This window comes from Streptopelia decaocto, assembly GCF_964273445.1.
Source record: "Streptopelia decaocto genome assembly, chromosome: 1".
Classification (NCBI taxonomy): Eukaryota; Metazoa; Chordata; class Aves; order Columbiformes; family Columbidae; genus Streptopelia; species Streptopelia decaocto.
This window is the reverse complement of record NC_138663.1, coordinates 190,658,248-190,682,424: the sequence shown is the minus strand read 5'-3', so window position 1 is coordinate 190,682,424 and position 24,177 is coordinate 190,658,248. Positions and strand designations below refer to the sequence as shown.

The window sequence follows — 24,177 nt, the reverse complement described above, 5'->3', positions numbered from 1 at the left end:
ATTAGATCGAGAGAGGTTCTTCTTCCCCTCTACTCTGCCCTGGTGAGACCACACCTGGAATATTTTGTCCAGTTCTGGGCCCCTCAGTTCCAGAAGGACAGGGAACTGCTGGAGAGAGTCCAGCGCAGGGCAACGAAGATGATTAAGAGAGTGGAGCATCTCCCTTATGAGGAAAGGCTGAGGGAGCTGGGGCTCTTTAGCTTGGAGAAGAGGAGACTGAGGGGTGACCTCATTAATGTTTACAAATATGTGAAGGGTGAATGTCATGAGGATGGAGCCAAGCTCTTCTTGGTGACAACCAATGATAGGACAAGGGGCAGTGGGCTCAAACTGGAACACAGGAGGTTCCACTTAAATATGAGAAGAAACTTCTTCACAGTGAGGGTGGCAGAACACTGGAACAAGCTGCCCAGGGGGGTTGTGGAGTCTCCTTCTCTGGAGACATTCAAAACCCGTCTGGATACATTTCTGTATAACCTCATCTAGGTGTTCCTTCTCTGACAGGGGGATTGGACTAGCTGATCTTTTGAGGTCCCTTCCAATCCCTGACATTCTGTGATTCTGTGAAAGCCTGTGTAGCAGTCCTGCTCACCTCTGCAATGGCTCCTTCACCCTGGCTGTCGGTGTCTGGGCTGGAAGGTGGCAGAGCTGGAGCTGCCAGCCCTGTGCCCCTGGATGGGCGAGAAGGGAGCTGCTGTTAACTAGTGGTCTTGGCCAGGCTGACATTGGTGGAGGAGACTACTATAGATGTGAACTGGTCTTCAGACGCTGAGGCCCTTTCAGAGCCTGTCTGAGCGTCACCAGGGACTCTTTGAGGCAGCATGCAACAGCTGGAGGGACCCCACGAGGCAGAATCATTGAATCATAGAATGTCCTGAGTTGGAAGGGACCCACAAGGATCATCAAGTCCAACCCCACAGTTCATACCGTGTGTCTGAGGGTGTTGTCCAGTCTCCTCTTGAACACTGTCATGCTTGGGGCTGTGACACCTCCCTGGGGAGCCTGTTCCAGTGCTCCACTACTCCCTGGATATGACGAACCTTTTCCTAATGTCCAAGCTAAACCTCCCCTGGCACATCTTCTTGCCAGAAGCTGAAACCAGCTGACTCCAGGATTCACCCTCTTCAATATCTTCCTCTGGTAAGGAACAAATGACCATCCCAGTGAGCTTGCTGAAAAGATCCTGTACCAACTATGTGATCAGGAACAGTATTTGGGTGCAGGTCACTCAGGTTATATGAGGGCTGTCATGTCCCTGCCACACTAACAGCGAAAGCAGTTTCCTGTAAGACCAAACACAGAAATCATTTAGATGAGTACAGTCCTCATGTCAGAAGGCAAGTCATGGTTTCTTAGCAGTCCTTCCATGTAGTGAAAGGTGGCAAGGTATTGCAGAAGGCAAATGTTTGCTTTGACCCCCTTTGGCAAGTCTAATGACTCTCAAATGCATTAATTTAATATAGTAAGGTATGTAAAATGCAAGTTGTGACTGAGGAGTACCTTATTGAACTGTGTCACAGGGCTACAAACAGTATTCTTGAGAGATTTTGTGTAAAGGGAGGATAGAATTATTTTTAGTTCTGCAAAAGTGGGACAAAGATACTGATTAAATGTTAGAAATTGGAATCCTTAGGAATCATATTGTTTTCAGTGAACAGAAGAATTTGACCAAGTCTGACATCCAGTATCTGTCTCATCTGGATTCTTCATCCACCTGCTTACTTTGAGAGAATGTTTAATAACACATCTTCTAATACTTTATATGAGTTTGGACATACGAGGTGCTAATAACTATTGACTAGTATGTGTGATCACATAAGACTCATATGTTTTGGAAATCACACAAGTTATAAATGGAAATGTGCATTTTTTTCTCTTGACGTTTTGTGTTGTCAGGCTTCTTTTTTTGCACATTTAGAACTTTTGAATAAAAACAAAAGAGTAAAATAAAGCAGCAGTTACTGTCTGAAGAACTGTAGCTTCAAAAATGTATTGTCAGCTTCATAATAAATTCATAGAGTGAGCAGTATTAAAACTTTTTTCTGTTACATTGCCTTTAAGCTTTCATTTGAACACTTTTGAAAGGAAAACAGCGTGTACTTTCAGCAGGTATTTTGTTCTTTTTTAGTACTGTGGAATATCTGACTCATGAAAATATAAAACTGCATTTACATTGAAACAAATGTCTTTAGTCTACTGGATCTAAGTCAACTTGGGATTTAAGAATTTGTGTGATAATTTGGGTTTTGGTTTAATTAACAAGTTTAAAGTACTTGAGTAGAGCTCAAATTTTTGATAGGAAACTAAGAATAGGGATTGGAATTTTTATTTTTTAGGGATATATGTTATGAATATGGAATTGGATGTCACCTCTGGAGTCATAATATTCTGCTCCTGCTCTTGCAGACAAGCACCCTCACAAATTTAGCAAACTGCAAGTTAAACTTGTAAGGAAAATAAAAATCTCTGAAGGCAGTTCCTGAGTCTCATTCTAGTAATGATTCTTTAAACATTATTCCTGCTTTAAGTCAAAATTAATTATGAGTAGTTCATACGCATTTCTACTTAAGGTAATATTGTCAGTTAGAATAGTTCTTCTCTCCTGCTTTCGTTTTAAAGAGAGACTGTTCCTTTCCCTGGCTCTGTTTGGCAGGCCATAAGGGTTTGGGCTTGGCTTGTGGGTTTCCCATTGTGCACTGGGCTCTCCCCCCAGGTGTAGGCCTGGCCTTTCTTTGCCCTGTTGTGGTTGGAATTAATCATTCCTGAATTGGCCAGAGCTGTGCATAGCATTTCAGGTAGTGTCTCACTGCTGCCTTTACTCGTCTGCAGATACCAGTAGTTCCACTGGTGTCTTATCTGTTGCAGGATGACTAAATCTTTGTCAGTCATCTTCTGGTCTGAAAATCACCTTTTTCTCCATCAACCACAATGTGCTTTCTGTTCCAAGATCCTATTTGCCCATTTTCCATCTTAAGGCTGTGGCGTGACTATTAATATGTGATCTGTTTGTAGCCAGATCACTGGGTGTAACTGATATGAGCCTTTTGAAACATGAGAGGATGATTAGATTCTCAATTTACACCATCAAACTAGCAAGATGGCACAATTTTGCGAATTCTTCCCCCCTGGCCCTTCCCCAGTGAATGTTTTGCTTGGTGTTGCCTGTGGCTTTGTGTATAGCCAGCTTTCTGACTGTCCCAGGCTTTGGGAGATACATGTTGCATAGCTCTCATAGGAAGGTGGTGAGAGCAAGGAGTAGCTCATGTCCTGAGAGAGGACATCGGAGAAACTCCTCCTGGGCCAGGTCACCTGGCCAATTGCTCTAGGAAGTGAGTCTGTGCTCGATTATAGGAGGCAGCATGGTAGTATTGCAATGCTTAGCAGGTTCTGTTCCCTGCCAACCATGGGTAGTAGCAGGTATTGAGAGCAGGGGTGGAATGACATTTGCAGTAAAGCTGGAAATCCTCACTTAGGCGAAAAGTGCAGAATATTGAATGTGCTTGTTCAGTGTGGTGTCTTGGCTCCTGAGAAGTGCCTGTAGCGATGGAGAGCTGTACGGGAAATGTGGGAATATCACCGGAGGAAGGAGATCATGTTCATCGAGACTTGTGCTGAGTTCAGCTCATATTTGATGTGAAAGCTAATTATTGTTAGTGTCCCTCTGCAAGAAAAGATTTGCTTTAGTCATGCAGTGCATTGCCAGGCTGCCTTAATGCTGCTGTCGATTACTTAATAATGTCCTGTCTTACCCCACTTCAGCTTTGTTTGTGAAGCAATTTAACTATTTTATACACCATTAGGACACTTTAAGAAAGGTACTGTCCCTCAGCAGCCCGTGGCTGTGGAATGAGTATTATCTGCATTTGAAGAGGGAAACAGAGGAACCTTAGTGTGAGCCCAGGACTTGCACATAGGGATGCTGTTTACAAGGGCAAGACCAGACTGGGGCAACACTCAAGTCAAACTAGATGTGTCAGCATCTTCATCAGTTGCTGATTTATATGTCTTTGAAGGTGAATTGGGTCTCCCTTCCTTTTAAGGGGCATCCAGACAAGCTAATTTAAGGCAAACCTTTCTGGCAGTGGAAATGCTCTTGAATCATTGTGCGATGTGCAGATGAAAAGGGCAGTAACTTACCAAGAGCCAAATGCATAGTTTTTGTCTACTTTCTCTTTATGTTCTATAGAGCTGAACTAGGATGGAGAAAAGCAATTAAATATCAGAGTCACTGGGGCAAAGAGTCATCTTTATGAGCCGACCTCGAACTAGTAGTCGTACTGTGTTTCTTATGGTCTGCTTTGTCTCCAGTGAGCTCTGTCAGCTGCTGGACACGAGGTGAGTTATCTGGCAGGAAAGGCATGTGGCATATGGGCTGGAGAGGCCTGGTTCGTGGAGAGTGAGGTTGCTGGAAATGCTGGTCACAGCCCATGTGATGTGTTATCTACAGGAGCTCTTTCTGTCCTTCAGACAGTGTTTGCGTTTGTTGTTCTGCATTATTGCTGTCCTGGAGCATTTCAGCCATTCCAAGACAGTGATTCAGGGATCATCTGTCACCGCTGCAGCAATCATTTCCTTATTCTGATGGTTTTGCTGATGTATAATAGTCATCCTTTTCACTGGAGTGCTTGTGGCTGTCTAGCTTTGACCAAACACATCTTTTTTTTTTAGGCAGACTGAAAGAACATGTAGTTAATGGCTATTCAGCATAAAAGGCAAAAACAAAAGACATCAAGAATGATAAACTGAACACAGATGCACAAACTGTAACAGCTGCTATCAGTGACAGTAACAAAGGCTAAAACTCTTGAAACCTTGGTGATGGGCCACAAAAAGAACCTCTCGGGTGTGTCCTTGAAGACGGTCAACCAGGGCTTTGTAACAGATGAGAAGGAAAGCTGTGGATCTTGCAGGAGGATGCAGGTTTTATTGGGTGTTTGAGATTGCTGCTGGACTCTAACATTTCTGTGGAGTGTTTAGAGGAAGGGTAAAGGGCAGAAAAGGGAGTGATCAAAGTGGACTGGGGAGGAAAAAGCATGGGAGGATGAAGAGGCAATAAGGGGCAGGTTTCACATGAGCAGGGTACTGGGCAGCTTCTCTGGCCAAGCCCTGTATGTGGTCACCACGGTCCATCCTGTGTCTGTCCCTGGCTGTTCTCTGTGTGAGTGGGCTCTGTGTCCTGCTGGGCATCTGTGACCTGCCACCAACTTCCAGCTGGGCTGGGTGGTGTCTCTTCAGTCCTCTGGCTCCCTGTTCTGTCTCGGACTTGAGATAAAAGCTCTGTGGGCTCCATCTTCTTGCTCAAGAGGTGCCACACTGAAGACTCTGGTCAGTGAGTAGGGGTGGGAGTCTGTCTCAAATGAAATAGAAAAGTAGGAAACAAACATATGTAGATATCCACTCCTATTTTCCTGGCTCAATAGGAGCTAAATTGTAACCACAGTGATAAAGGTATTAATAGAAAGGAATTAATTGTTTCCTTATTATGTAGTGGCAAAATTACGTTTTATTGAACATAGATTCAATCTATATATTCAAATAGTAGTCCAAATTGACCCTGGCTTAAAAAACTCCCAAATCCCTACCCATTCCTTTTATTAAAAATGTCATCATTTCTGGCAGAATGAGCTGGCAAGATTTAATCTGGTCTTGGGTAGCCACGCTTGACAATAATTTGCTTAGATAAAGTTTTTTTTTTTCTTTTTTAGCAATTGTGTGAGTACCATATAATTGTAACATGACCAGCAGAGCTCAAATAGACTGATACTGTCTGCATTGAAGTTTTGTGCTATACCTCAGCAATGTTTTCCTTTTGGTGGTGTTTAAAGCTCTAGTTACTAAAGCAGCTGAGCTGGTTTAATGGCTCGCTGCAGCAGAAAGAAGTTCTTGTCTGTAGCCGTGTCCCTTTGCTAGTGCTGGGTTTGCTGTTAGTGCTGTGAGTCAGCTCAGGAGCTCAGCAGAAAATTAATGCTTTTTTGTGTCTGGGTTAGTTTTCTTTTAACCTGGGAGCTGTTTCGTGGATGGCTTCTGTTAGTGCGGTAACTGGTGTAATACATGTTGTGGGAGGGAGCTGTACCTTCTGTAGGTGGTGGTGACCTTACAGATCAGCTGACTCAATCTTACAAACCACATCTTCCTTTAGCCTTTAAATGAGTCATCCCATTCAGGCTTGGATGGCCGCAACCAAAATGCAGGATTTTCAGATAATTGGGGGTCAGGAGAAAATTGGATGTCCCGAGTGGCTGTATCAAAGATTATAGCCTATGGGAAAGGGCAGATGCCACAGCTGGCTGTTCGTGGAGTCTTCTTGATCCTGGATAATAGTGAGGTTTACATAAACTTCAGCTTGTAGGAAATGAATAGGGAATGAATGCCTGAAGGGGGTTATGACCCGCTTTCAGCTTCGGTTTCAAACTAATGATTGGTTTTTTCATTTAAAAAAAAAAGTGCTGTTTTCTGTGACTTGCAGATTTCAACTTTTCTTGTTTGTATTGAAGAATATGTAGCAAAAACTATTAAAGTATTCATCTTTCCAGCCCTTTCACAGCTTTGGATGTGTGGATATAACTGTTGTGGACTTTCTTTTTTTTGCAGTTGCTGCGGGAGCTCAAGCATCCAAATGTCATTTCTCTGCAAAAGGTGTTTCTTTCTCATGCTGACAGGAAAGTGTGGCTTCTGTTTGACTACGCCGAGCATGACCTCTGGGTAAGGTGAATTGCTTGTAGGTACCAGGCTTCAAGTTTTAGTTGTAGGAAAGGGACAAGGTCAGGGAAGATGCATCCATTTAAAAACAGAATAGCCTTTTGCCCCATGTTTGTTTGGAAACATTTTCAGTACTAAAGGAAGAGCAATGGAAAATGTTGGGTAAGCGTGATACATGGTTAATCCGTGACCTCTTTAAGAAGATAAAAATCTGCATTCAGCTCTCAATAGCTAGAAATCTAGTTAAATAAATGCAGATATAACCCTCCATTACAGCTAAAGTAGGGTGCAGGAAAATGTAATAGATTATGCAGATGGATTCCCTTCGAAAAATTACAAACATTTTAGAGTTTACTTACAATGTATGTCATCCGTGAATACACGAACTGAGAGTAATACTGCTGCATATAATTGAAATTTAATTCATATGTTTCGGTGGGAAGAGCTTTTTATACAGCTCAACTGCTGAAATTTCATGTGTTCGGGAGGAAAGCTGTTTATTCCTAATTACAAGATCAGCTTTAAAATATAAACATGTTGAAGGCAAAATAAATCTGATAGACATTTCGAATGGTGCTCTCAGTGGAAAAAGTATTGTAATACTAACCTGAAAAGATACGAAGAAAATTTGGGTCAAGGGGTACAACAGAGACAATTTGAGATGAGATGGAAATTTTGATAAATGTGCTCATGTAAGACTTGTGTAAAATGAATCATCAGTTGATTTTTCCTCTGCATATAGTTTAGATGAACAGCTAAGCTGTACGAACCAAATGAAAATTAATTTCTTTTGAAAATGGTGTTCCTTGTAGTTAGGAATAATCCAGTAGTATTTGCCTCAGAACTCATTCAGCTAAGCTGAATTGAAGATATTTTCTCCTAGTTCAATGTCTTCGAAGTTCTGATAGTTGGTCTTGAGATTTTGCCTTGATTTTATTTTGGCAATGAAAAGATGACCAAACAGCTGAACTGTTGAGACATTTTTAAGGCTTATATACAAAACAAACAAAATATTGAAGAAATGGAATAAAGCTTTTTTTTCTCATGTGGAAAAAAAAAAAAAAGGATTTTTTTTCTTTTTTGCTGCTCCTCATATATATATTATGCTCAGCTGCAGAAGTTTCAGAATGTGTGAGGTTTTTTAGTTTCAAAATGTGCTGCAAGGCTTTTTATTTGTTTGGAGGACTGTGAGTAATAGTGACCTGTCCTTGTTTGTGTTTATACATTTCTGCATTGCCTCATACTTAACCAAAATCACTGTAGAAGCACCTCTGTTCACAAAAAGCTGTTTTGAATTTCAGTAACTTAGGAGCGACCCTCAGTTTTGACCTTGAGGTTTACATGCACATAGCTGTATAAACTGCAGAACTCCCCAGCTGTACCAGCTCCTGGTTGTTTGCTGTGTCTGGACAGCAGAGCTGCAGGGCCTGGGCTGGCCTGGGGCCCCGAGAGCGGCTGTGGGCCGAGTCCTCCAGCGCTGGGCATATCTAGCACAACAGCTTTCAAAGAAGGCTGGGAAAAGGGCACAGAGTCTATTAGAGCAGGAGCAAAAAGGTCCAGAAGAGCCTGGACAGCCTTTTTGGCTGTCTCTGAAGATTCATTTCTCTCTGGCCACTGCCTGAAAAATAGCATTTGCTTTGTGGAAGTGGGAGGTGAGGGGAGGCAAAACCTGTGTCACACACAGGCTGAGGGACGCTTGTGCGTGTGGTGCTTGGCTGACAGGGCAGGCACTGTCACCTTGTCATCAGTGTTTCTCTCCTCTGTGCAGCCCCATTGTTACCTTTGGCAGAGCAGGGATGTGCCTTTTCCTCCCATGAAAGCCAGGTTCGATGCCTGAAGCAAAGGAAGGCAACCTGTATGGAGCTGGGTTGCAGGAAGAGAGGAAAGGCAATTTCCCAAAGGGGTTTGATTAGCTGAGTACCTAATTGGCACCTGGAGTATGAAAGCTCAGGAGCGTAAGAAGAACACATGATAGAAGTTTGGTGCCAGGTTTTGGATAGACAAGATCAGGGCTGTTTTGATGATTGCACAGGTGTGAGCCATTACAGAAAAGAAGTATGAATGCATGAGAAAGTTTGTTCTAGAAGCTGCCTCTCTCAAAAGGAAACACAGAAATGGTTGCCATGACTGTGGCACACCTTATGCTATTGAAGTTAGTGGCACCTGGCACTCAGGTGCTAAGACAAAATATCCTTTTGGACTCCTCATTGTTTCTAGACTTCATTGCGTGTGTACTCACTTAAAATTGTTGAAGGTGTTTTCCGTGTCTGGCTTGGTAGCTGGCTTTCAGATGGACAGATTTATAGCTTTGCTTTGTCAACAGCTTCTGTTCTGAGTGTATTGTGCTTTAAGGAAATAGTAAATAAAGAAGGAATAAATTGGGGCTTCTATTTTAAATGTTTAAAACTCCCAATACAGTTTGCAAGAATTTCTGTTTGGCATTAGGTGTTGAATATTACAGTGTCATTACTACTGTAGGAAAAAAACAAACAGTAGAATAATACAGGAGATAGGTGATGGACTTTTAATTCTGTGCTGTGATAGACAAGATGTCCGCCTATCTTACCAAAAAGAACCCCCAAGCAAAAATACCCCCAAAACCTCCAAACTTTTACAGATCTGCAAGGGAATTTTCTCTGACAGTTGTATTGGGTTTGTATTCCTCATCCCACTGTGGGAGAATGAGTGAGTGGCTGTGTGGGGCTTAGCTGCCTGCCAGGGTGAAACCACAGCAATAACTGATTCCATTTTTGAGATAATTCCTTGGGACAGTGATCACTTTGCCTTGTATAGTATTAATTTTCTAGTATTTAAGGTACATGTTTCTAGTTTTGAAAATGAATGTTGAAAGGTTGAAAAAAAACGCCTAAGAAGTATGCATAAGGAATTGCTAGCAGTTTTTGTGTAATGCTGTAGATTAAAACATTACACTTTTTAATTTTGATTTCTTTTTCCCCTTTACAGCATATAATCAAGTTTCACAGGGCTTCTAAAGCAAACAAGAAACCAGTTCAGTTACCTCGGGGAATGGTGAAGTCTCTGTTATATCAGATCCTAGATGGTATTCACTACCTGCATGCTAACTGGGTGTTACACAGGGATTTGGTAAGTGAATCCGCAATGGGTTTTAGCACTGGGATGATGATTGAGGGCAAGGACTGTTTTTTATACAGATTGCTGGGAAACAAAAACCTTTGTACTAAGGGCATGTACTAATAAATATTTTTATGCTGCAGTCAGACAACCTTGATTAGTAGAACGAATTTTAAAAGCCAGCTATGAACTGATATGCTTATGACAGCGAAGTATATCAGATGGCTGTTTTCCTTTTTTGATTTTTTTTTAAATAAACTATTTTGAAAAGTGTTCATTTAAACAACAGGCATGTTGAGGTACAGAAAATGCCTCTGGTAGTATTACTGCAGGCAAGATAAATAACTAAATATGGCATGTGTGTAGGTGGGGGAGAGGATGATTGGCTGTAAGAACTGCTGAAAAAATAAGAACTCCCTAAAATTATCAGTTTTACTTATGAAGGTAACTTCTGAAGGCCATTATCTTCTCCTAATATTTATAATCTATCAGCCATGCCAGCTTTTGAAGATTTCTGCAAATAAACTGTTTATCCAAACTACAGTATTAGCAAAACATTTTGAACCTCAGTTAGTGTTTCTTAACCAGCAAATTATTTAAAATGTTTTATACTGGTGAATCTCAGCAATTCTTATATATTTGCCTTTGAAATATGCCCATAGCTGGCTCGACTGGTTCTGTCTGTTGTCTTAAAATTGGGTAGTTTCCCTGACCCAGTTGTCTGTACCTCTTATTCTTAGAAGTAAATTGAAACAAATGCTATTGAAGTATAATACTATCTATATGTGATCCTTCTAATTACTGAAGTTTCATTAGTTCATGAGAGTATTGTTAGTTTGACCTTTCATTCCCATGAGTCAGGATTACCAGTGCTATTCTATACTTGGTGCAATAAGTCTGGCTTCCTTGTTATTCTTCCAGAGTCACTTTTTATCTTTGAAATAGCTTTAATAGTATTTCTGGAAATGTAGGCAGTGACTTGTTATTTGTCTTCTATTTTCATGCCAGATAAATGCTTTTACAGAGTGCTAGTCTCTGTTTAAACTGATGGGAAAAGATTTGTCTTTGATAAATAACATTTTCATAAATAAAAGGAAGCTTTGGTTTATTAAAATAATTGTATGGATACTGTTTCTGATTTGCTCCTAGTTTTAGAAATGGAACAAAAGCCACAGCACTAAGGGAAAAAGTCAAAAGATTGTGGTGGCTTTGTCATGACTCATAAAATAGTGGAGCAAAACATGGTGTAGAAATATATAGTGCATGTTACTACTTAGACACACTGTTCTAAACAAAAATGTAATGTCTTACTCTAATGTTCTGCCTGCAGTAGTAGTCTTCAGTATACTTTTAAGAGGCATACAGAAAACAAACGACCTGTCATCAAAAATCTAAATTTTTCTAAAGTTTTACTTTCTACAGTTTCAGAGAACTTATGAAGTTAAGTGTAATTGAGTTTAAAAAGAAAACCATGCATGTTGTTAACTGGATGGCTCAGGAGATTGGTAACTTATTACAGAGCCTTTCACATTTAGGTCTGTAGCTGAAATACAGTTTAAGTTGGCAACTGTGAAAAACTATTACCACCTCATTTTCTGACCTATGTGAAATGAGTTGGTGGTCTCAGTCCAGCATGAAGTTTTCTTCCAGCAGAAAAACCACCATCACAATTGGCTATCTTTTGGTAATCTGAGGAAGAGACCAAAAGCTTGAGGCACAGTCTGAGAGGTCTTCCCCCTGGAACCTTGTCAAGCCGTGGTGGTGAGAATCCTACAAAAGCTGTTACCCTAGATTTAGATGTGTACTGATAACACACATAGAGTTGTTTAAGTAATATGCTTGCTTTCATTTCATAAACTAGCTACTATGAGTTGACGGTGCCTGGGAGTGCTAGGAAGCTAAAGAGTATAGAACTTTGGCAGAAAAATCTGTTCTTTGTTATATTTTTCTCATAGGGTAAGGATTTTTTCAAGGGTAAGAAAGCTCATTTATTGGGAAAGTAATTATACTCCATCTAAGTGCAATTTTCTGGGTTTGGGGTTTTTTTAACATGTCTTAATGAAGTTGGCTTTTAGGTAGGTAATGTTTTGGAGTTTTTTGAGATCTTGACTTTTGTAATCAGAAACAAAATATGGCATACAGTAACTCCTTTCTTGCTGGCATCCACAAACCAGGCAGTAAAACTTAATGGCTGTTAAAACCCCATAAACTTAGACTGAAATTTGTCTTCATAACGGTGGAACTGAGGAATCTTAATTCATGTAACATTTGTATAAAGTGAGTATATTCTATATGAAACAGTAAAAACTGTAGGAAGATACTGATTGTTTTGTACAGTGTTTTTTCTAGTCCTAGGTTGCCTTTTACAAAGGAAGTGCTCACAAATCTTAGTAGTAACTTATCTATTTAAATAGTTAACTCTTTGCTGTTTTTTTTTTTCTTTCACTGGTTACATGAAAGCCAATTCACCATTTCCATCAGAGCAAGAGAGGTGTTGATTATATTTTTTTATCTTTGAATAGTGCTGTGCTTGAGTAGTTAGCATTTCCATAAGTCTTTGAAACATACCAGTAAAAATTTTCAACAAATAAATGTCAGTCCTTTTAAAATTTCATTTTTGACTTGCATATTCTTCAGCTTTTTGTAATTTAATGACTGAGAGCAATTGAAGGCAGATTGTTTATTCATGCTCTGACTGCAGCAGGAAGGAAATAACACTTCATGTAATTACCACAAAGTACATCAATTACAATTTTAATAATATTTTGAATTTAGTTATCAAGTGTGCTTGAAACATACTGCATTTTGCTGACTTCTTTTCCTCATATTTTTTCCACTTTATGATATCCAGCTCTTGGGCTTCTTCCTGTACTCAAAGTGCTTATTCCACACTAAAAATAAGCATAAGCAGAAGACTGGCCGTATATCTCTTTTCGTCAATCTGCTTCCTCAGTAGCAAGAGGAAGGAGAGGTTGGACTTAGCTGTGTGCTTGGAAGATTTCTTCAAGTAATGGGCTCCAAATAGAGATCCCTTTGCATGGTACGGCAATTTATATGCCATACCTGTTAACGTTTAAAAGTCCATCATTACTTGATATTAGTGTATAGTAGGCCTGTCCATGCAGTCAGAATCCAGTCCCAGATAAGTGATGAGTCCCCCTTCACTCGTTTTGTGTGGTGAGAGTAAGATTAGTCTGCAGTTTAAATTACTAATATATTAACAAAATATTAAATCAATAATAGATGATGCACCAAACCTACTATTTGAAGTGCTCAGGTGGTGCAGCAACACTTAAAAACATACCACCACCCCCCAAGCCCACTCCCAAACAGAAAAGAACCCAGAGAACTCACAGCTCTTGTAGTACTGCAGCTGAGACACTACAGTGAAGCATTTTTCTGTTCCCAAATTTTCAGACTAAATTCCCTGGCCTGTTTTTTTGTGCATGGTGCGAGTGGGTGCCGAGCAGGTGAATTACTGCTGGGCAGGCCAGGTCTGGCAGGGGTGACACAGCGCTGGGCTCCTGCTTCCCATTTTCCTCCTGCCAAAGCCATGACAGGCTCTTAGCCTTTCTCAATAACATCCGTGAATTAGTTAGTTGGTCTGGGCTTGTGTTGCTGTGGACGTGACCATTTGCAACTAGCACAGGATACTGCAGCCTATTTAGTGTGTCTGTAGTGTGCATCTCAGCTAAACTGCTGCTGTGGGATGAGCACTGGTTTTTTAATAAGCTTTGAGGCAGACAAGCTTTAATGCAGTTGGGATGTAGCTTCCTAGGGCCTGGACTCATCCCAAGGGTACCTGCTGCCAGGTTTGGGATTAGTGGGAACATTAAAGATGTTCTTTTGACAATAAATGAGGAGAAGCCACTGCCAGGGCATTGGGGTTTTTTTTTTTTGTAGACAACATCTTAGTCACTGCCCAGGCTCTGGCTGTGAATCACATAAGTATGTGCTTTAGGCAGGGTTAAATATACGGAACTTTTACTCAGCCTATTTACCGTTTTCCACATTAGAGCTCTTGAATCCAAGAATGTCTTCCTCATCAATATTCAAGGATTACTTCAGAAATACAGGAGTGCCCTTTGGTCCTGATCTAGTGCTTACAGAACTGTGGTCATTTGAAAGAATGAACCTCAGTGCTTAAAAACAAACAGTAGGAAAAGCTGTGCACATGACTCAAAATAAGTTAGCTGCTTTTAAAAGCAGGGTGGTCTTCTACCCTGCTTAAGTATATAGACAGATAGTAGGCAATATGTCCCAAAAGGTATTGTAATGACTTATTGGTTATTTGCTTTCAAAGAAGAAGAAAAAACAAACAAACAAAAACCTGCAAAAAGCCCCAAACAAACAAAAACCCAAACAGACAACCCAAACCCGATCACTGTTGGCTGTCAGCTGTTGCATTTCCCAAGAATTTTGTTTCCAAGGTGTTTTTCATTATGTGTGTGCTTTCATGAGATCAGAAAAGAAAGACATGTCTGGCATAACCTTCTTTTCTTGCATAGCCTGTAATAACATGCTTTTAAGTGAGTTGTGATTTACTATAATTTTAAATATTCTACAGTTAAAATAGCATTCTTTAGTGTTTCTTAATGCTGCTATTTGCAGGGAACATGACTATTCCCTTGCCTGCCTTTCTGAGCATTTTCCTTATGTTCTGGATTAAACTTTCAAACCAGTAACTAATCAAAGTGTAGAAATGATCAGAAGAGACTACAAAACTAAGTATTTGATGCTCATACCAGTGACTTAAAAAAAATAAAAGGCAAAAAAACCCAGACATACACACAGTATCACAGTATCACAGTATGTTTGGGATTGGAAGGGACCTCAAAAGATAATCTAGTCCAATCCCCCTGCTGGAGCAGGAACGCCTAGGTGAGGTCGCACAGGAACATGTCCAGGCGGGTTTTGAATGTCTCCAGAGAAGGAGACTCCACAACCCCCCTGGGCAGCCTGTTCCAGTGCTCTGGCACCCTTACTGAGAAGAAGTTTCTTCTCAAATTTAAGTGGAACCTCTTGTGTTCCAGCTTGATCCCATTACCCCTTGTCCTATCATTGTTTGCCACCGAGAAGAGCCTGGCTCCATCCCCATGGCACTCACCCTTTATATATTTATAAACATTAATAAGGTCCCCCCTTAGTCTCCTCTTCTCCAAACTAAAGAGACCCAGCTCCCTCAGCCTTTCTTCATGAGGGAGGTGCTCCACTCCCTTAATCATCTTGGTTGCCCTACGCTGGACCCTCTCCAGCAGTTCCCTGTCCTTCTGGAACTGAGGGGCCCAGAATTGGACACAATATTCCAGGTGTGGTCTCACCAGGGCAGAGTAGAGGGGAAGGAGGACCTCTCTCGATCTACTAACCACCCCCCTTCTAATACACCCCAGGATGCCATTGGCCTTCCTGGCCACAAGGGCACAGTGCTGGCTCATGGTCATCCTGTTGTCCACCAGGACCCCCAGGTCCCTTTCCCCTACACTGCTCTCTAATATGTAATCTCCCGACCTATACTGGAACCTGGGGTTGTTCCTGCCCAGATGCAGGACTCTACACTTGCCCTTGTTAAATTTCACACAACCCCACAGAAATACAGAGTATATTGCTGCAGTACCATGAGCCTTCCAGTCAGAGAAGTGGAAGGCATACTGCATAGAGATCTTTGAATTCACCATACAGAAGGCAATAGAGCTATATAAAATAATTTGCTTCATGTAAGCTAAGCATGGTGAGGCCACTACTCTCTCTGAAAGGTCACAGCAATCAGGGAAGGTTCCTGAGGGGAAAAAAACAAATGTCACTCCAATCTTCAAGAAGGGCAAGAAGGAAGATCTGGGGAATTACATGCCAGTCACTCTCTCCTTGATCACTGGGAAGGTGATGGAGAGCAGTCAGCATGGATTTATGAAGGGGAAATCATGCTTAAGCCAGCCTGAAACCTTCAGTGCCTGCCTCCATGGATGTGGGAAGAGCTTTAGTAAGGTTTTCAGCGCTGCATCCCGTAAGATCCTTGTGGACAAACTAATGAAGTACAGACTAGGTAAGTGCACAGCTAAGTGAAGTGGATTCAACACTGGCTGAGCTGATGGGCTTAGAGGGTTGTGATCAGTGACATGAATTTGAGCTGGACATGAGTCTCTGGTGGAGTGTCCCGAGGGCTGATACTGGGTTCAGTGCTGGTCAGTATTGTCATTAATGACCTGGGCAATGGGACAGAGCAGCACACCCTGCACAAGTTGTCAGATGATTTCCAGAGGTAACTTTCAACCTCAGCCTTCCGTGAATGTGTTGTATCTTCACCGTTTGATCTTTCTTTGAAAATTCGGTTACTGCTTTTTCGAAATCTAAAATCTAACTCATGACAAATCAATAGAAGAGAAGCTGTGGTGAGGGAATGGTGAGGTGTGAGCAAGAATAATATCAAAGATCAAATAGCTCTTGTAGAATGAGGAACAACGTGAAGAAAACAGTGAAATACAAAACCTTTTCCGTGAAAGAGGGTGTTTTTGTGATGTACCTTGACTGCATCATGATGAGAGGGAGAATATAGTGCCATTTGCTTTTCTTGAAGAAAAAAAAGATGATGTATCTTTACAAGGTTTTTGGAAGCTGTGTGGTCATAAAATGAAAGATATATTACTACTGAATCATCAAATCGTAACCAACATTGGGTATGAAATGCATCTGGAACCACAATATTATAGAAAGAGATACTCAAGTCTTGAGCAATTAAAAAATTCATCCATTTGTAGGATTCAAGTGTTACAGAGATTAGTATTTTTAGACCTGTCTTGGATTTGCCCTACGTCTTTTATTCTTAGCTGGAGTAGTGTTCCTGTTGTGCTAAAGGCACACTGAAATCACATGGAAAAGGTAAATGAAAATACAATATTCAGTCTACTTCTCCAGTTGTATTTGGGTCTTCATTGCAAGACTTCCTGGTGATTCCATAAATTGGCCATCTTTACCGATAGGAGCAGATTTTTAAAATTTGTATGCCATGTCCATTCAAGTAATTCTTGAATATGAATGTAATCTTTCATAGCTTTTTACAGGTTGATCATCTTTATCTTCAGATCTCATAAGAAAGTGCAAAGTGATTTAACAAGTTTTAAGCAAGAATCGTGAAAGGACAGTGTAAAACTCCAAGGTTTTTGAAAATGTGTGACATGAACAGATAGACCTGAAAATATTTTCTTATCCGTGCAACCAGTGTTTAGCAAAAAAAGGAAACCAATGCTGTAAGTTTTTGATAATCTTTGGCCACATGATGCTGTTAAATTCCTGTTTATAGTAAGATGAAGTGCTGAACAGGGGAACTTTTGGTAGATGTTTTTCTATTTGCAAGTATAAAGCTTGCTTATGAACTTGATTCATATGAAAACAGGGGTGCAGGGAGAGCTCAGAAATCTCACAGAGTTTCCAAATCCACCTATTAGACAGCTGGTTTTATTCTAAGCCCCATTTGCTTGATGGTCAAGTGCAACCTTATTAGAGTATAATAAATATGAGTAATTTTTTCAGCCTTTCGTTATCTTCTGCAGGTGTTTCCAAAGGGTCTGACTATATTGGTTTGTGTACCGACTTCTGTTTTGTTTGTTGAAAACTAAATGTGGTTTATCAATAACTTTTGTGCTTCTTAGCTCAGCATTTCTTTTCCATAAATACTTCTCAAAATAATGAATCCTCTGCGATGATAAAAGTGGAGTCCCTCAACCTTGTCATTTACAACTGACTGTGATACTGGCAACACATTCTGTGCTCTATTTATTAACATACCTTGTTTTGAAATGTCAGTAAATACAGTCTTTGTCTGAACTGTAAATGGAAGGTCGTAGTGGAGCAATGTATATATACATTGTTAGAACAGCTTTGCTAATTTAGCTTGCCAGTAAAGTGAGCAAACCCAGGCAGACTTATTCTCAGACTGTTAGTGGCCAGAGGAGATGCAGCTGAAGTTTCTGAACTTGGAGTTCTGTTGTCCATGAAAATTTCTACATCAAAGAAGCACAAGGTCTAAAAAAGAAATGGAAAAAGACCGCTTATTTATCCGCTGGGTGTCTTGGGGACAAATGAGTACAACACAGTATTTGGAGACGTTAAGGTACCTTACATGTTTATTGATATTTTAGTGAGATGTTTTTCACTTACCTGCTGCAGAACTGTCAGACACAAGAAGCAATGAAAGCAGAGTACTTTTTTTCCTGATGTTTCTATGTTATCGTAAATCAAATAATTTTTAACCTGTGATGTTGGACCAGTTAACAGGTAGTGAAGAATTGTTGCGAAAGGGCAACTGCAAATTTGAGGCTGAAAGTAGCTTGTAGTTTTTCTTCATATGGCTGTAAATGCTGTTGTGAAAAGTACTGCTTTTGTTTCCTCTCTCCTCCTTCCCCTAGAGCCCTTCAGTACTAAGGGGAATGTTTCAGGACTGGTCTTTATAACCATTCACATTTTTACATTACAGGGTATCAAATCAAGGCAGGGCTTTTCAGTGCCTTTCATCGAGAACTGATGTCATTGTAGTGGCTTTTGAGAAGTTTGCCCTTGTTTGGTGGAACATATATTTAATAACAGCACCAGAAACATGTCTGTCCACGTATTGCATACTGACTTCTAAACTGGAAACAAGGTGGTGCTTTGGAGTTTTAGGTAGGAGAAATGATAGATAGCATTGCTGCTATTGTCTCTAGGAAAAATAGCTGAAAAAATGCAAATGGTGTTGCATATTTCACAGTAAAAAACCTTTATGTTGGTCTACTGATTCTGTGTGGCTGCTCAAGGAGACAAAGCTTACCCGGGCATGCCTTTTTTTGCCAGTTTCCCCAAGTGACTTTTGTGTTTGTTAGCAAATTTTTTAATCTGTTAACAAATTTCAGATCCATTTACTAAAATGATACGGTATCCAAATGTTCAAATTCTTTCGAACTTCATGACAAGCAGATGTAAAATAGAGGAGGACATGTTCTGGGAGAAATACACAGAGTTGCACTGGGGCTGTTTCAGTTTAGCTGGACTGCGCTCTGAGCATCGCTGGTGACTGCACACTGGGCCATGGCCACCGATGGCAGGTGGCGAAGGAGCTCAAAGGGTTCTGTCTGGGGGAGCGGCAGGTGTAGGAGCAGCTGGAATGTGCAGGTGGGAAATGCAGGAGGAACATGTAGGGCTGAGCTGCTGAGGACACGGGCTTCAGGAGCTGCACCCATCACAGAACACCTTGTCTTGTTCAGAAGCTCCAGACTGAAAGATTTCATGGTGAAAAAGAGAACAGCTGAATTAATCATACATAAAGTACATAAAAGATTATTTTTAAAAAATACTCTTTTTTCGGTGAAATCTTTTAATCTTTGTTTTTTACTGGAGTTATTGAAACCTCATGAGTGTCATTTAGCCCTTCCCCAAGAGAATAAGGGCTGGTCAGACTGTAAAATCTTGATGCCGATAAAATTAACTCAGCCAAACTTAGAACTCCTGTTAGTTATGAAGAATGTTCAAAAAGGCACTGCCGATTTAAAATGATATATAATGTATCTGTTCTGCAGCGTCTCTGAATGAAAGTATGGAGAATCCTGTAGTGGACTGATTTAATGGAGGGCAGGGGGAACATGTAGCAAAGCAGAAAGTCGAATAATTGAAAATTTTTGGGTAGGAAAATTACACAGGTAACAAAGTGTTTTGAGAAAATAGTAGGTGTTACACAAGTAGTATCAAATTTAACCAGAAAATGTCAAGGATTTTGGTGAAGATTGTTTTAATGTAGAATTGAGGAAAGGTGGGGTTTTTTTTAATATGGAAAAGTGTTTGGGGGGTAATTTTTGATCCTCATATTGCTCACAAAAGCAATACCACTTACAATTCATGATAGTGCCTATGGCACTTTGTTCTTCCTGACTATGTGAGGAAGATTGGACTATTAAGAGATTTCGAAAGGTTTACTCAATTATGTTACTTGTGAAGTTATAGGAGCTCCTTGTGAAAATCGCCATAATTGTTTAACTGTCCAAAAGGCTTGAGGTTTCTATTACTGGTTGTTTATTAAGCAGCTTTCACAAGGAAGTGTTTAAAAATGTGGTGTTATGAAAATCTTTAGGCTACCCAAAATTGTCTGACAGCTGAGGGATCACATCACTTCACGTGTGCCAAACTTGGCATTTTCAGTCATAGATTCATTTAGTAGTTGTTACTGCAGCAATCTCAGAGTCCATTTATATTGCCCTTGCAAAGGCTTCAGAAGGGAGAACAAGTTGTTTGCCAAAGGAATATGCATTAAAACCTGTGCAAACTTTGTCGTACAGAATGGGCGAGGAGGAGGAGAAGCAGCAGCAGGATGCAGCCGTGTGGATGTACTGAAGGGTGGTCAGATCACCGTAGTCATCTTTTTCCACCTCCAGGTCATTTTCCCAAGCACTTAAGCACAATAAAGATTTGGAATTTTTCTGTATTTCACAACTATTTTTTATCGCCATATTAGAAAATATTCTGCTTTCTTCTAATTTCAGTAGCAGAGGATTTTTCAATACTGCAAAGTGAGTTTTCTTCCTAGTAAGTGTAGTTACTCTGTCATTCTGTCTTGCATTTCTGCCCTTTTCAGAAAACAAGATGCCCACATGCTGAACCAGGATTCTTTATTTAAGGAGGCCGCATTACTTAATGTGCTGTTTTATCAAATTTGGATTTGCTAAAATGCTTTTGCTGTTGTTTTTTCTCAATCTTTAAAATATTTTCATTTTTCTAAATTCCAGGGCATTTAAGTAGGTTGATAACTGGAATGTAATGATGGAATGAGAACTGTATGGGTGTAATATAAGTAATATCTTGAATATCAGTCATATATGGATATCTGATATATGGAAAGTGTTTAGATCTATCTGTGTATATATATATATATATATGATAATTCTTTTAAAGTCCTTTGCATGTGTTTTTTGTATTTGTAATAACAAAAGTCATGCCCTAGTTAGGTGAAAATTTGGGGATGCAAATACATTAACTGATGGGCTAGATTTTTTTTCTCTATAGCTTTTAACTTATTCTTTTGTTATTAGCCTATTTTTTAATGTGCTAGATTTCCAGGATGGCCAGATATGTGATTATGGTGCTGGAAAGAGAGTCATGTAAGTAATCCTTCACTGTTTGAAGGCTCCGTCAGTCATCTCAGTGTGTTGCCACGCAGTAGTGGTAGGTAAACTGGCTGAAATAACTCTCATATCCAGATATATAAATACAAATAGAGATAAGACTTCTACAGAGGAAAGACATTCTCGAAACCTCAGATCTAATTCCTCTTGTAAAGGTAATGAGCTGTACTAGCCAGGCGGAAAAAGTAGAGAGGTATGGAGGACCAGAAGCTCTTTGATCACAAATTTACCTTTGAAGTAAGCTTAGTCAATAAAAACCCTGCAGTAGGATTTAGTAAAAACCCTAGAGTATGATTTTAGAAACACCTAGATGCAGTTTGCAGTTTAGATTTGTTGGTTTTTAGTACTGAATATGTTGCTAAGATTGTGGCAAAGTTTATTATAGCACTGCGTAAAATGCTGTGGAAGATAGGAATATAAATTGTTCAAAGTAGAGGAAATAGCTATAATAATGTGGAGGTTTTTTTGCATCCCGCTGTAGAAAGAAAATGCAATGATCTATATGAAAGATCTATATTCATAGAGGAAAAGTTGAAAAGATGATAAGAAAACAGCCCTTTGATTAAATCTGAGCTGTTTCAAAGTAGCCTGTGAAAAAAAATTCACCTTGTAAATAGGGCACACTTATCCCATATAAAAGCTTGCCCTACGTGAACTCCCAACTTTATCCGACTTGCTCTCAACATGAGTGACACAAAACTTAATCTTTGGGGCATTGTTTCAAATATTCTGTTTGTTCTGCACACAAAGGTGCTTTAACAAGTAAGTATAATAAATTATGTAGGCTTTTACCTTTTTAAATCTTTTCTTTAGCCAGAACAGGGGGATTTCTGTATTGGCCAGTGCAGGTGGGGTGATAGGGAAGTGATGAGGGTACTATTTAAATGAAAATCAAAAATAAAATAGGGCTGTTAAGGAAAATGGCATGGGCTACCACAGCTGCATGCAAACCAGGAAGTAAATAAGGCAGTTTTCTTCTTTTGTGTGAAAGTATGAGATTACGATACCACTGAAGGCCTCTCCAACAAAATGAGTGAGCAAAAATGGTACTCAGGCATTTTATTACCCATTCTAAACCCTCACTTGTGAGGCAGAACTGTAAATTGAAAAAGGAGATGGAATTGTCTCCAGAATCACGTAGTACCTAAAAACCAGTTTTGGTGCCTGCTCTCTTCTTGTGTTTGATCCTGCTGTGAGGTGTCCACAGCATCCAGGGTCACCCTGATCTTTGGAGATGGTAGTAACACGTGTAGCAAAACTCACAGGAAATATATTTCTGCAAGACTGTTTAAATTTGTTATGACACTTTTGAGTTAATGATATTTGACATGATAGCAGCATTCTACTCTGAAGTTGTTCTAATTATGTTTTTGCCTGTCATATCCACCTTTGCCTCCTTGAATTTCGTACAGGAAGTCGGGCCCCGCAGCCTGTCCTGATGTACTGATGTACATTTTTAGGGAGCGGGAGAGTTGGCCTAAACAGTATAACTAGATTTTTTTTCTTTCAACTCTAATTCAGTTCCAATGAAAGTGATAGAAAGGCCTGTGTATTAGCCTGTGCACAGGCTTCAGTAAGTCACATTGCCCCAAGCTGGTAGTAACTAAGTGATAGCAACTGAAAGACATTCTTGGGATGTGTTCAGAGCATGAAAATGTAGTAGTGAGGCCAACAGCTTTCATCAGGCTGAAACAGAGATAAAATATGGTGGTGGTAACTGGCAGAAGGCTTCCTGGCATGGATACGGCATACCTCTATCCTCTATCCTATCCAAATACTCTCTGTACTTTGAAAAATTGTGAGCATGTGTGCTTTGATAATTTAGGGTTTTGTTTTTGTTTGGCTGTTATTGGTAATTTTGATGGTTCCTGGTTTTAATGAGAACTTTAGATTCTTGATTTATTTTTTTTTAAATAGCTCTGAGATGGTCTTTATAAGAAGATAATTAACAGGAAGTATTAAGAGATTATTTTTAATTTTTTCCAGTGCTTTTCACAATTCATGTATTTTAATATTAACATTAATTACAATTTTAATTAATTATAGAATTAATTTTAAAAGAAGACTTTAATGTTTAGATTTTATACATCTTGGATTCTATGGAGCTATTGTTTTCACCAGTGTTTGTGGTGGTCTTTTGATGATAATTTATTTTCAAATCTGTTAATAGATGTGGCTGAAATGAATTATTTTGTGATTGCACATCGTTGAAATCAAGGAAATCAACTGCAGAAAGGTGCTGATACTATCATTTCAATAGGGTTGTATTGGCATTTAAATTGTGCTAAAGTACTATTTAGTATTGAAGTGGTCGGTTTTGTTTAAAGTGGAAAGAGAATTGAATTATTTTCTTTAACTATAAAATGATTAAAACAAACAAAACCCAGTTCCAATCCCTAAGAATGCACCTTGATAATAAGGAAATGTTTTGATGAATGTTTTAATTACCTGAAGATCAGCAGGGTTGTTCAGACAGATTTACCTTAGAAGCACAATTGTTGCGTGGGTCACAGACCCTGAGTTGGGGTGTGAGTTTTGCAAGGCTGAAGCCTGGGAGGTTTTTGCTGCAGTTTTACTCGTCCTAAGACCTAACTGGCAAGTGATAAACCACGTCCAGATTTTAGATTTACATGTCACAGAAGTGTTCTTTCTAGTAGGCTACAACTTAGTAAGCCCTGGCAACTGTCCTGTTAAACCTTGTTGGAGTTGTTTTGCTGTTGTGGTGTTTTGTGTATGCGTGTATGGGTTTTTTTCTTCAATATAATTGAATTGCAAACTTCACAGCAAGACATAATAAACTTATTTGTGTTTCATGCCTGTCAGGTTCACATACAGCTGAAGAAGTTGAATTTTTTTTTTTGTATGATTGTGGTGGTGTTCATTTGTATCTCTTCCTGTATTCTATAAGACTTGAAAGTTTAAAATATTAAAAAGTCAGTCATTATAAATCTTAATAGAATCATTGTTGAGGCCATGATTGCAAAAGCAAAAATTCAGGGATAAAAGCACCTGGCTAAGTATTGTTCTTCTTAAGCTAAACTACTTTGTAAAAATGAAAACTAATTTTATCCTTTTTTCCATTAACTTGGCTCATCACAGGTAGAAGTGGGTGGGAGTCTGGTCAGTTCTGAAAACTGGTGGCACAGCCATTAACGATGCACAAATATTAGTGGTTAATGGAAGTCGTGTGACTCACCCTATCAATGTGAACCCGCTACTGAGTAATGTTTTAGTAACCATACCCTTA

The 24,177-nt window shown here is 39.7% G+C and overlaps 1 protein-coding gene across 5 annotated transcripts in view; it reads left to right on the top strand.

Moving 5' to 3' along the window:
• The window catches only part of CDK8 (cyclin dependent kinase 8), an 80,982-nt gene that overhangs the window by 27,673 nt on the left and 29,132 nt on the right, over nucleotides 1-24,177 (top strand). For 4 of the 5 annotated variants that reach the window (XM_082043491.1, XM_082043490.1, XM_082043492.1 and 1 more), the window contains exons 3-4: nucleotides 6,592-6,702; nucleotides 9,664-9,804. In XM_082043491.1, the coding sequence (XP_081899617.1) occupies nucleotides 6,592-6,702; nucleotides 9,664-9,804 (252 nt within the window). Of the gene's footprint in view, nucleotides 1-6,591; nucleotides 6,703-9,663; nucleotides 9,805-24,177 lie in introns of those variants that run through there. The other variant, XM_082043493.1, reaches the window with a different exon arrangement.